Source organism: Schistocerca americana, chromosome 2 (genome assembly GCF_021461395.2).
Source record: "Schistocerca americana isolate TAMUIC-IGC-003095 chromosome 2, iqSchAmer2.1, whole genome shotgun sequence".
Taxonomy (NCBI): domain Eukaryota; kingdom Metazoa; phylum Arthropoda; class Insecta; order Orthoptera; family Acrididae; genus Schistocerca; species Schistocerca americana.
This window is the reverse complement of record NC_060120.1, coordinates 542,889,736-542,902,985: the sequence shown is the minus strand read 5'-3', so window position 1 is coordinate 542,902,985 and position 13,250 is coordinate 542,889,736. Positions and strand designations below refer to the sequence as shown.

The 13,250-nt window shown below is 39.4% G+C and overlaps 1 protein-coding gene across 1 annotated transcript in view; it reads right to left on the bottom strand.

Moving 5' to 3' along the window:
• LOC124595227 (RAD50-interacting protein 1) overlaps nucleotides 1–13,250 on the bottom strand; it is a 120,634-nt gene that overhangs the window by 49,082 nt on the left and 58,302 nt on the right. Inside the window, exon 5 of the mRNA XM_047133882.1 lies at nucleotides 9,200–9,461. Coding sequence (XP_046989838.1) covers nucleotides 9,200–9,461 — 262 coding nt within the window. The remainder of the gene's footprint in view (nucleotides 1–9,199; nucleotides 9,462–13,250) is intronic.

Sequence of the window (13,250 nt, the reverse complement as noted above, 5' to 3'; positions counted from 1 at the left end):
GCGGTGAAACGCAAGGAGACTATGTTGAAAAATTATGTTCTTGTAAGTTTCCTATTTGATAACAATAAAATTTTATAACTACTTTGCAGATAATAATTGACTTACCCTCACACAGTTAGACAAGAATCACTTTGTATGTTGTAAAAAGTATAACACTTCTTTGTAAACATTGTTCTTTCCAATTTTAGAGGGTGGCATCAAAATAGCCAGACTGTGTGATGAGGATATACAAATCTACTCCGGTGAATGTGAATGTTCATTTGATTGTGAAGTACACTTTGAAACGAAACTATGGTCCATTGAAATTAAATGGGAGATCACTGGAGATCAACAGAACACTGTTCACCCTTGAGCAGATCCTGTTAAAATAGTAGTCTGGACTATATTGCAATGTAAAACTAGAACTCGCTCCCAAGTGCCATTACAGGGTGTTCATGGGTTTAATGTTCCCATTTTTCATCAACATCACAGTAGTGCCCACCCAAAGTATTAGCTTCAAATTATGATCCTATGATGTGAGAAGCCCAGTGGCTTTGGTGTTGTGACATCTTCTAAAGACAATTTTAAGTTCCAGCATGGATCACGATCCAATGTGCATAGCAAATGACACTCTAAAATCCTAATTGGATAGGTGATGTCCCACATTTGTGCATTTAGAGAAAAATTCTTAATTGGTGCTTACACTATATCCGGAAAGTACACCGTAAATTTCGTGTTTCTAGGGCCAATGGTTTAGCCTGGGCATGTCTATATCAAAAAGTCCTTTTGTTTATATACATTTTTGGAAATATTTTAGGACAGTTTATTTATTATCAATCTTCATTCTTTGTGTAGTTTCCTTGTACTGATGGTGCCCTTTCACATTGTCACATAAAGTAAACTCTCAAAAGAAGCCTATGCTAATTGAATAAGATGGTGTAGTTATGTGCACTACATTCATAATCATAAAAAGATGGGCCTAAATACCAGTCTGCAACAATGAACTAATATTTCCACAGGTTTTCTGTCTAACACACTAAACTCTTAGATGATTTACACAAGAAAACTACACCCACGTTCTTGCTCCATTTGTTGTCTAAATGAGTTAGTGCTCCTAGTCCAATAACCCATTTCCCTCCACTGAGGAAATATGAAAGGTTAACCTTTTTTCTATGAATGACAAAAATAATCATTTAAATAAGTAAGAGCACAATAAATTTAAATTGGCTACATTTTAATGGTGATAACTTTGACAAGTTATTTCTCTTTCCTCTATTTCTCTCACACCAGATTCGCTCTAAATGTTGCACAGAACATTATGAAATACAAACACAACTGCTGATTAGTGCTGACTTTAGAAGACAAATAAATGTATGTGTTCTTACACTAAAGGGACATGTTGTACAACTCACTGACAGTTCATTGATTACCTTCTTCCTCCTTTTCCTTCCCGAATTATTTAAAGTACCAATTTTGATTTATTTCCCACATCAATTTTCATTTCTTCAAGTTACAAGAAGTCATTGTTCATTTTTAGTAAAAGAAATAAACCCACTTCAAATTGCACCCTTGTATACATCATATATCATACTGAGAGAACATAAACAAAAGTCATTTAAGATGGACGCCATACTGAATCACTGGTGATTAGAGACAAGAAAGAGGGGGTTGTGGGAAGGGGGAGGGGGGGGGGCACACAACACGGAAGGAGCCAAATAAAAGAACAGCACTTGGACATCCAATCTTTCCACTTCGGAAGCACAAATGAAAAATTTTGTTTACTTCTGAATTGATAAATAAAAATCAATTATGAATATAGAATCAACTAATAACTTCAATTCATTTGCTCAGTCTGTCAATCCCCAGTGATATTATATTCATATCATAAATTCTGATTGTAAAAGAATGGAAAAAGAGGGATGGGGCTGCTGAGAATAAATTATAATTCAATTATGAGTGGGTGTGATCTAATAAATCCAGAGCTATAATGCTGGCCTATCTTTTCTTGCTCATCACTCTGTGTAGTTGTAGTTAGTAATTCTTACTGTATTATCCCCTGACAAAAATTTTGTTTTTGTTTGTTGGTTTCCATATACCTTCAGCTGGTGCATATCTATGTCTGCAGTTTTTAGGTAGACGTACATGAAATTTGCAAAGGTTCTGGAGAAACACAAAGAGGTACAAATGGCTACAGAAGTTTTAAAACATCATCATACTACTTGTGGACGTTTCTGATGAAAAAATTGCATTGCAGAATTGCAAGCAGATTTCCTCTGTTCAATTGCACTCAATGAAAAAAATGTGGTTCATTGTTTTCACAAAACTTTTATGAAAAATGATTTCAAGTTGTTTGCAGTTCCTCCTATTGGGCAAGATTCATCAACAGCTCTTCTAAATGACATTCTGCAAGTCCAGTTGTCAGATGGACACTAAATGGGTCCCAATCTATGGAACTGGAAGCTGTCAATGCACAGGCTATTCCCCATCACAACAGCCAAACAACCTATGCAGAAACTTTTCAACACAAACTCTATTGTTTCAAAGATTGTAATGCTGTGTGTGCTTGTAGGAAACAGAGAATTAAGAATTGCTCATAGTGCTCCATCTGCAAGGTTGCATCAAATATCAACATCCTAATACATGATATTAGTTGAAGAAGGCCTTAATTGAAGTATGACATGATTGTTGATAGAAGAGATGACAAAGAAACTGATGATGGTAGAGAAATGGTGGCATTCTTGCCACAAGGCTCATCATGGAGGCAAGCTAGATAACAATAATATGATAATCATTATTCTACTAATGCATAACCTGAATGGTCATGCAGTGCCAGCAGAGAGGGAACCTCCAGTACGCAACAGAACAGACAGTAAAGGCAAACCAAACCATGAAGAACCACTGCTTTGTGCAGGATAGCAACCCCCCTCCCCCCCCTTTGCAGAAAAGATCAGTACTTCATACTGCAGATACACCTGAAAAACTAGAGACAGTCAATCAGATGGATAAATGCTTAATGAAAAAAGGCAGTAGGAAAAGGAAATATGTTTATTAAGAGTTTGGAACCTAAAATCTACAAGGAATTATAATAAACAGAAGAGTTAGAATATGAACCGGAAAAGTACCAATTACACCTGACAGTTATTTCAGAGACAGCCAGAATAAACAGTGCACAGGTGAGATTTTTGCACCCCCTAAACAGTACAGACAAAGTGAAGAGTGAAACTATAACAAAAGAAAGGCGTTAGATGAAAAGTATATGATGTACAGACATACCAATCTGTATGGCATGGTACAAGCTTGTTATCTGGATGCTGCAGAAGACAGAGCCACATAAAGCGTTCCAATGTAAATTCAATGGAAAGAGAAATTTAGCAAGATCATATCACCAATGGACCGATCTGTAGGTGTAGTAACAGAATGAGAGCATACTCCTAATGTTAATAAATGGCAATGAAGATGTTTTATTCAGATCATCCAACCTATCTAGCACAATATAACTTCTAAAACAATCAATTATTGATACAATTATTTAATAGGACAGATAAAAAAATCTGCTCACCAAGTGACAGCAGAACACACACATAAAAGAGTGTTATGATTGGCAAGCTTTTGGAGTCAGTGGCACCTTCTTCAGGCAGAAGTGTTGATGGAGAAGGAAGAAGGGTGAAGGAAAATGACTGGAGAGGTCTAGGAAAAAGGGTAGATTTTGGGAAAGTCACCCAGAACCACGGGTCAAGGGAGACTTACCATAGGGGATGAGAAGGAAATTCTGATTGTTGGGGACTGCATCAGACAAGATTTGAAAACCTGAGAGCTTAAAGGTGGAAGACAGGGTAATATACAAGACAGAGATTACTACTAAAACATCGCGCACTAGTTAATAAAAGTGAGAAGCTACGTGCATTGTACATAAATGGCTCTGAGCACTATGCGACTCAACTTCTGAGGTCATCAGTCGCCTAGAACTTAGAAATAATTAAACCTAAGGGCATCACACACATCCATGCCCGAGGCAGGATTTGAACCTGCGACCGTAGCGGTCGCGCGGTTCCAGACTGAAGCGCCTTTAACCGCACGGCCACACCGACCGGCGCATTGTACATAACAGAGGTGTGATGAGGCAGTGAAAACTCGATGGAAAAGACACTGAAAGATGTAGGAAATTAAAACAGAGTGAAGCTAAGAGTAGTTACAGTGAAGAAAAGCTGAGACGGAAGAAATTAACGTAAATTAAGGCCAGGTGGGTGGCGAGAACCAAGGACATGTTGTAGTGCTAGTTCCCACCTGTGGAGTTCTGAGAAACTGGTGTCTGGGAGAGGAATCCAGATGGTGCGCGTAGTGAAACAGGTGCCAAGGTCATGAATGTCATGTTGTAGAGCATGCTCTGCAACAGGACATTGCGAGTTGCCAGCATATACCCTGTGCCTCTGCCCATTCATCGTAATTGATAATTACGAACAGCATTTACATAATAGCTGGTATATGATATGTGTCATTTCCTTTGATAGTATATGTTTTGCCACTTACAGGGCTATTTTAGGTAATGGTAGGAAGGTACATAGGGCAAGTCTTACAGCGGGGAAAGTCACAGGGGTAGGAGCTATATGGTTCGTCCACATTAAACCTACCAACAAACAGCAGTACTCACATTTTGACAGTTGTCATCCTTTTCATGTCAAATGTTCCCTCCCATACAGCCTTGGCATCTGAGGCAAACATATTTGTTTGGATGCAGACTCTTTACAGCAATACATCACCATTCTCACCTCAGCCTTCACTGCAGGTAATCACCCCACCAGTCTAGTTCAAAAGCAGATTTCCCAGGCTATCACATCCAATCCTGGTACTGCTGATCCCTCCACAAAACAGCTTTGGAGCACACCATTGGTAACCCAGTATTATCCTGGTCTGGAATGTGTTAATCAGCTACTTCAACAGGGCCATGGTTTCCTAAAATCATGCCCTGAAATGAGATCCATTCTGCCTGAGATTTTGCTCACCACATCTACAATAGCCTTCTGTTGCCCTCTCAATCCCTGCAATATTCTTGTCAGACCCTATGCTCCCTCTGCACCCATCTCCCTACACTATGGCTCCTACTCCTGTGACCATCCCAACTACAAGACTTGCCCCATGCACCCTCCTACCACCACTTGTAATAGCCCTGTAATTGGCAAAACATATACTGTCAAAGGGAAATGATACATGTCATATACCAGCTATTAAGGAAACACTGGTCAGCCTTCTACATTGGCATGACTATTACCAAATTATCCATTAGGCAGAATTGGCATAGGCAGAGGGTATACACTGGCAACTCACAATATCCGGTTCAGAGCATGCTCTACAACATGACATTCGTGACCTCGGTGCCTGTTTCCCCACATGTGCCATCTGGATTCTTTCACCAGACACCAGTTTTTCAGAACTCTGCAGGTGGAACCAGCACTACAACATGTCCTTGGTTCTCGCCACCCATCTGGCCTTAATTTACATTAATTTCTTCTGTCTCAGCTTTTCTTCATTGTAATTATGCTTTGCCTCACTCTGTTTTAATTTCCTACATCTTTAATTGTCTTTTCCATCTATTTTTCACTGCCCCCTCCCACCTCTGTTACATACAATGCACTTAGCTTCTCATTCTTATTACCTCCTGCACAATGCTTTAGTAGTAATCTCTGTCTTGCGTATCACCCTGTCTTCACCTTTAAGCCCTCAGGTTTTCAAATTTTGTCCAATGCAGTCCGCAAAAAACAGTATTTCCTTCTCAAATGGTTCAAATGGCTCTAAGAACTATGGGACTTAACATCTCAGGTCATCAGTCCCCTAGGCTTAGAACTGGCTCCAAAAGCTTGCCAATCACAACAGTCTTTAATGTGTGTGTTCTGCCACTGCTTGGTCAGTAGATTTTTTTATCTGTCCAGTTAAATAACAATGTAATTTCTGTAGCACCTTCTTCCACTGAGTAAAATATTATTCATGACTGGTTTACACTGACTAAACTCCTATTCCAACTTTGTAAGACTTCAGACTTCATTAACAAGTAGTTATTTTCTGCTCAAAGGAAGAAAAAATGAATGAATAAAAGAAAAAGAGAAACAAAGGCAGAGAGAGGGAGGGAGGGAGGGAGGGAGGGGGGAGGGGGGAGGGGGGGAGGGGGGGAGGGAGGGAGGGAGGGAGGAGAGAGAGAGAGAGAGAGAGAGAGAGAGAGAGAGAGAGAGAGAAGAGAGAGAGAGATTTAATTGATTGTGGAGCTTAACTGTACTCATGATTTCCACATGAACTGAGTGACCAAATGTACTTTAACATGTGAAACTCCTCTTCTGTGAATTTTCATAATATTTATGAGGTGGTGGTTCCTTCTACATGACATCTACAGGGTGACACAGAATAACGGGAATGTTTGACATGAGTAGTGGCAGCCTTGGGCAGGTGGCAGTGCTGCGGGTTCATGACAGTTAGCGAGTAAACAGTCTGCCATTTCAGCAGGACAACAGCGTGTGTTAGCCACAAAAATGTTTTATAAAAACAATGATAGTTTGGTAGAGGTGCAGAGGGAGTTTCGATGCTTTTAGAATTTAGGACATCATGATGCCATTCTGTCGAAACAAGTGATAAAATGTTGGATTAATACCTTTGAAGAGACTGAATCTGCCCTCAAGGAGAAACCAACAGGACGACCAAGAAGTGTGCATTCTCGAGTAAACATTGATGATGTACACAAATCTGTCTTACAGAGCCCACGGCATTCACTTCGTAAGCAAGCAGCAGTGGTTGGAATGTCTCTGGAGAGTGTTCGCAAAATTTTTCATCTCGTTTTAAAATTTCATCCGTACAAACTACAGATGGTGCAACAATTGAAGGACAACAATTACTGGTTACGATTAGGATTCTGTCAACAAATGATAACAAAAATAAATAATGATGATTAATTTCTAAACCAGTTGTGGATGTCAGATGAGGCACATTTTCATCTCACAGGTTATGAGAATAAACAGAACTACTGTTACTGGGCAAACACAAATACTAATGACATTCATGAGTGCCCTTTGCAAGCTAGCAAAGTGACAGTATGATGTGGTGTTTCATCACATGGGATTATCGGATCATATTTTTTTGCAAATGAACAGGGAAACACAATAATTGTAAATATCAATCGTTACGTGGAGATGTTACGAACTTTTGTTACATCTGCATTGAACAACTTTCCATATGTTCAAGAAGCCTGAGGAACGACATTGCACACTGCATGGCAATCATTGGCATATGTGTGAGAATTGTTTGGCAACCGTGTGATCTCACGATTTGGTAACAGTCCCTGGCCCCCTAGATTGCCAGATTTATCCGTTTGTGATTTTTCCTTGTAGGGCTACATCAAGAGCGAAGTCTACATGACTCAACCAAGAAACCTGGATGAGTTAAAACAGTATCCCAGCTGGAACGCTGCAGTGGTCAACGAGGAATCACAACAGCGGATTTCACGAATGTATTCATACAGGAGGATGCCATCTAAACGACATAATTTAAAAAAAAAAAAAGATAAATGCCATCAATGTTTCATAAGTGGCAAAGTTGTAACGTTTCAATTACTATGAATGCAATTTCTTCCCTTCATTGCTTCTAGTTTTATTGGACTGTGGAAATGATCCTGTTTTTCTGTGTCACCCTGCATATGTCCAAACCCAACTTTCAAAGGTGATTTTATTACTGTACTACTGTTTCCAAGTTTTCTCAATTCATTAACAGAACATGGAAGGAAAAGACTGTGTACATTTTTCGAAGTGTGATAATGGCTTATTTTTGTGAACAGTCTGTGGTCAAACATATAGTTTTTGTTTGCATTTAGTAACTGGTTCCTAACTTCTTAAAAGCAGTCATGCACTACATGCATGTTTAGAGCAAGATGACTGTTGGAACATATTTTACAACCACTCAGATGTGGGTACAAATGCATGTAATTTATGTTTATGAGAGTTTAGGCTGTGCCATTAAATTCTATAATGTCTTTCCTCACATTTGCAGCTTCTTCTGCAAGATTTTTCCCTAAAAAGGCAATGACTGTGTCAAAAAATCCATGAAGTTTGTTGAATATTAAGGATGCAGTGAATAGTTGGAATGCCTGATTCTCATCATCCTGTTTTCATATTCCAAAATATGAATGTTAACACTACTCACAGCTGGCTTTCTCTGCCCATTTTATGCTCATAAACTTGAGGTCTTATAACACTATAGATTATTGTTCCAAAGGAAATCACATTGTACAGCAATGTCAAGCAAATATGAGCACCCACAGATATTGTTATGACTGGATGCTGTCTTCTAATAAATCCTCGGACAGTTCTGTTATTTCTAACTAATCTCATTCTCCACGCTGTTGCTTAACAGGGTGCACCACATGGTAGTAAAAAATAAGACCAATTTCAATGAATATTTTTTGTATCTGCTAATTTGACTTAATAATTAACAAATATTTTGTATAAATAGAAAGAATAAGCAACTAACAATGTAGTCCTGTAATATTAATGAAAAGAACCACAGTTGTCAACACAAATTTATTGTGTAACAACTGGATTTGTTCCTTTAGAACATCATCAGGTTGCGGAGTTGTGCCAATGTCATGATATACAAGGTCTGATTGTTGTAGACAATATCACAAACAAAATCCAGAAATGATGTTCGCATAAACATTCTGCCAACTGCCTTGCAGAAATATGGTGAGCAATAAGTGCATGTGACTGTCTGGACAGGCTACAGTGCACAGCATGCCACGTAGCATCCACTTACTATTCACCATGCTTCCACCAGACAGTAGGCAGAGTATTTATGTTATCAATGTTTCTGAATTTTGTCTTTTTACATTCAGGTATTGGCACAACTCAGCAACCTGATACTGTTCTAAAGGAACGAAACCGGTCATGATACAATAAATGTGGGTTAATACAACTGTGGTGGTTTTCAGTAATCATAAATGTAAGTGTCAATCAGCAGTGGAGCTTGGCATGATTGAGATTATTTCAATGTAGTTCATCTTTGTATCTTTTCTCATTATGGGCCAGCCAATGAAGCAATGAAATATGGTTTTTCAGTTAAATGTGAAGCACATTGCCAAACGATTGAATCAGTTTCCTCAAAATTAAATGCAGCATGGAATAAATGTTATTAAAAGTGTATGGTTACTGGCGAGTCAAATTTCTAACAGTTGGAAGTTCTCAATACTCACCTTTGCTGAAATGTGAGATAATCCATTACTGTTGTACACTGGTTGTACCCACTGATTTACAAACTTCTCATGGTCTCGAATCCATGTCAATATTTGGGAGAAAAACCACTCAGGTTTATCAGGTCTATTGGTTTGCCTTGTGCCATAGAAATGAAACATGAATCGTTTTCTCAGAGGTCGTAACAAAAGGGAGAGAGGGAGTGAGAGAGGTTCAAAGTCAATAGCAACTGAAGATGTGACTTTGTGTGTTTTCATATTTGTTCTGGACAGACATTAAGGAAAAACAAATTATTCAGGCATTATACTAATGCTATGTGAAACATTGTTTGTTATCCACAATACTAAAGCTGGAGCTGATTATACCACAAGTAATGAAAACTGAATACTGTTTACAGTCCATTGAGAAGTTTTAACTGCCACTAAACATAAATGAGTAGCATCACATAATTTAAATTTAGCTTCAAGTGCAGTATATACATAAAAAGAATGTAATGTGCAAATGAGTCAAACTATACTTAAGAAGGGAATAGAAGAAAAGGTATGGGCAAAGGGGAAAATAATAACACTTCACACATAAAGAACAAAAGGAGAGGAAAAAATAATGATTAAATTAAAGCAACTTTGTTTGGTTCTGTTATGAAAAAAATTGCAATCAAATGCAGTAAAATATGCCAAAACTGAAAGTAACAAACAGTTACAGATAAATTCAAAGGAAGGATGTTTGTATACAATGCAAAAGATTCCATAGCTTTAACAAGACGTGAGTGACCACAAATACTACACATGTATTCACAAACATCTTTGAAACATATGAGGAAGTAATTAAAACTGTGATATGGGTGCATAAATTGGTGTTATAATGTTGTTGATCATCGACAGAATATTTAAGGGTTTTCTGTCATCTCTTGGAAGAAGTCTGGACACAAATACAGATCCACGTTCTTCATGTACCTAAGTGTGTCATCTCCAGGATGTATCACAGGCTCAAATCAACAGTCAGTCATAACTCATACTGTGTAATACAAGTGTCACAACCCCTCAGAGGGGCCACTGTCCCCCTCTAAAACCAAGATGTGATTGTCAATACATTTTCCCAGCAACTTGCACTGAACACTGCAACAGCATCAATCACCATGATTCAAGGCAAATTGCCTACTGAGAGCTGCAGACAACTAACATACATGTCATGCAACCAAAAAGTACACCATGATCCCCACACATTATAACCACTACCCACTGCACAACTGAATACCTGATGACACAGTGAAATGCTGATGTAGGCACAGGTGTTTCAGAGCATAAAGTTCAGCACGCACTATTGAACATGGGATTCCACAGCAGATGATCCCTACATGTTCCCACTTTGACCCAACAACACAGTCAGTTGCAACTACAGTGGGCATGGGATCAAAGATATTGGATCCTGGATCAATAGAAATACACTGCTGAAGAAAAAAAAATTGTACACCTTAAAAGATGAGATTGATTTTGATCCAATGGTGGCATTTGCCACTTGGAGGAAAGTAGAAGTACTGATACTGATTTCAACATCGTCCGACAACAGATAGCATATTGACGTAGCTATGGGAGTGCCATTTGTGTCTATCCTTTAATAGGGAATGCTCACAGCTAGAAGGCTCAGTGCAGTACAAATGTGTGAAGCAAGCAGGCAACCATGAGCTGGAAATGCACTCTTGCTTCCTCCAGCCAATTCAGCAAGTTTTAAAGGGGTGAAATTGTGGCCTTCCCAGTGGCAGGAAGATCATTTCAGAGAATGGCCACACAAGTTGGGCATACTGCATTAGTTACGCAACAGCCCTGGTATCAGTGGTCACGTGAACATTCTCACGCAGTAGATGAAGTTCTGGACGTCCATGCAGCACATACGCCCACCATGATTGTTGTATTGTAAGTGTAGCAGTGGCAAGCTGTACAGCTACTACAGCACAGATAAGAGAGATTCTGAGCCTAGACATGTTGCAAGCCAGTTATTAGCAGTGGGACAGTGCTGTCTCGTAGAGGGCATTTGTCCAAGACACACTGACATGCCCCCCCCCCCCTCCTCCACAGGCCCTGTTATCTGGAGTGCAATAAGCTACAACTCTCGTTCACCTTCACCTTTGATGTTTCTGGAGGAGATGCTAACAACCATTTTCTACATGCAGAAGGCTATGAGACCATTTTTTGCTGTTCTTGCAACAGGAAAGAGATGTGTTGTCCTAACAGGGCAATGCTCATCCACACACTGCCTCTGAAACTCAATGTGATTTGCACGATGTGCAGCAACTACCTGGCCAGCAAAATCTGTGGACCTGTCTCCAATCGAGCAAGTGTGGGATATGAAGGGACGAGGAGTGACTCTTGCAACTCATCAACCAACAACTCTTATAGAACTATGTGAGCAGTTTGAGTTGGCATACCATAATATATTCCAGTCAGTATTCGCCATCTGTAAGATTGACTGGATGCCGGAGTCAGCGTCTGCATTGCTGCATAGGGACTACACCACATACTAATATGGGTGTTTCAGCACGGTACCTCAGAACTGCCTGTGCTATTCATCTGTAAATGTAATGGTTTCATGTACTCCATATGCACTGTTGCAACAATGAATCTTGAGCAAATGGAAACCTCTAAAAGGGTGAACTATTTTTTTCTGGCAGTTTGTGTTGCCTGGACAAATGAGTCATCTTTCTTGTTACAACAGGTTAGTGGTCAAGTCCAGATGTGCTGCCATCCAGGTGAATGATTACTCAAAACAAGCACTGTGCCATGACCACAGGCCAGTGGGAGCAGTATTATGCTACTGGTGACATTCATCTGGACTTCCATGGAACCTATGGTAGTAATCGAAGCCACCATGACAGTTGTGGACTATGTGAACATTATTGCAGACCACCTGCACCCCTTCATGCTTGATTTATTCCCCAACATGAGTGCATCTTGCAGGTGGATAGCTGTTCAACAAACCACCAAACTATAATTTACAGGAATCACGTGATCGTGTTGTGATGTCAAACACAGTACTAAAACAAAATCATGTCGACAGAATGTACATGATCTAAGAGTTAGCTAACATGAGCTAAATGTGCCAAGTGAAAAGCCAGAGGGAATCAAATCAGATGTGCACAGATACCTGGTGCTACATACCTCCACAAAAAAACTAAGGACTTGTTGAATCCATGCCATGCAGGATGACTGCTGTATTGTTCAAAAGGATGACCCACATACTATTAAGCAGGCAGTCATAATGTGTTGGCTCATCAGTGTATGTAATGAACAATGACACACCTTTTTAAGGTGCCATGAATCACTGATGTAATGCACCCATTTCCAAGCCACAATCAGATTACAGACTGATCTGAAAGTACACTGGCCACAAGGAACTCACTACATTCTGTACATACTTTTAACTGCTGAAATATAGAAGGTGGTGGTGGAGTAATGGTGTGGGAACATCACTATACAACTTGTGAAGCTGTGAGAGATAACAATATGCAATATTGATGATGGACTCTCCTTGTACGCATAAGCAGTTCTCACTGAGAGAGGCATTTTACATTAAGCTCTCCGCCCTTACCCTATAGTAATATTCCCTTCCCCCTTTATCTTTTACAGGGTGACCAGTGAAGCAGTCCCTGATTTCAAAATTAAATATCTAGAAAATTAAGATAGACGAGTGCAACAAAAGGTGTATATATCGTGAAAGCTGTAAGAATTTTATACAGCAGTTTCAAAATAGTTTGAAAAGTTGCTAACTGATGGTTTTGTGTGCTGTGCAGCTTGTACAGTATCAACACACATAATTAAACTGATCTCTGCAAGCAGTCTTTGCAATCAAACAATATTTTCAAAATGTCCACCACTTGCAGTACAGATATGTGCAAATGAACAAAGAAACTTGCCATTACGTCCTGTAGTGTCTCAATGAAAATGGATTCAGATACCACCTGGACTGGAACTTCAAGCTCGTTCAGCATGGTGGGATGGTTCCGGCAGACAGTATCTTTCAATGTGCCCCACAAAAAGTAGTCATACAGAAGCTAATTGG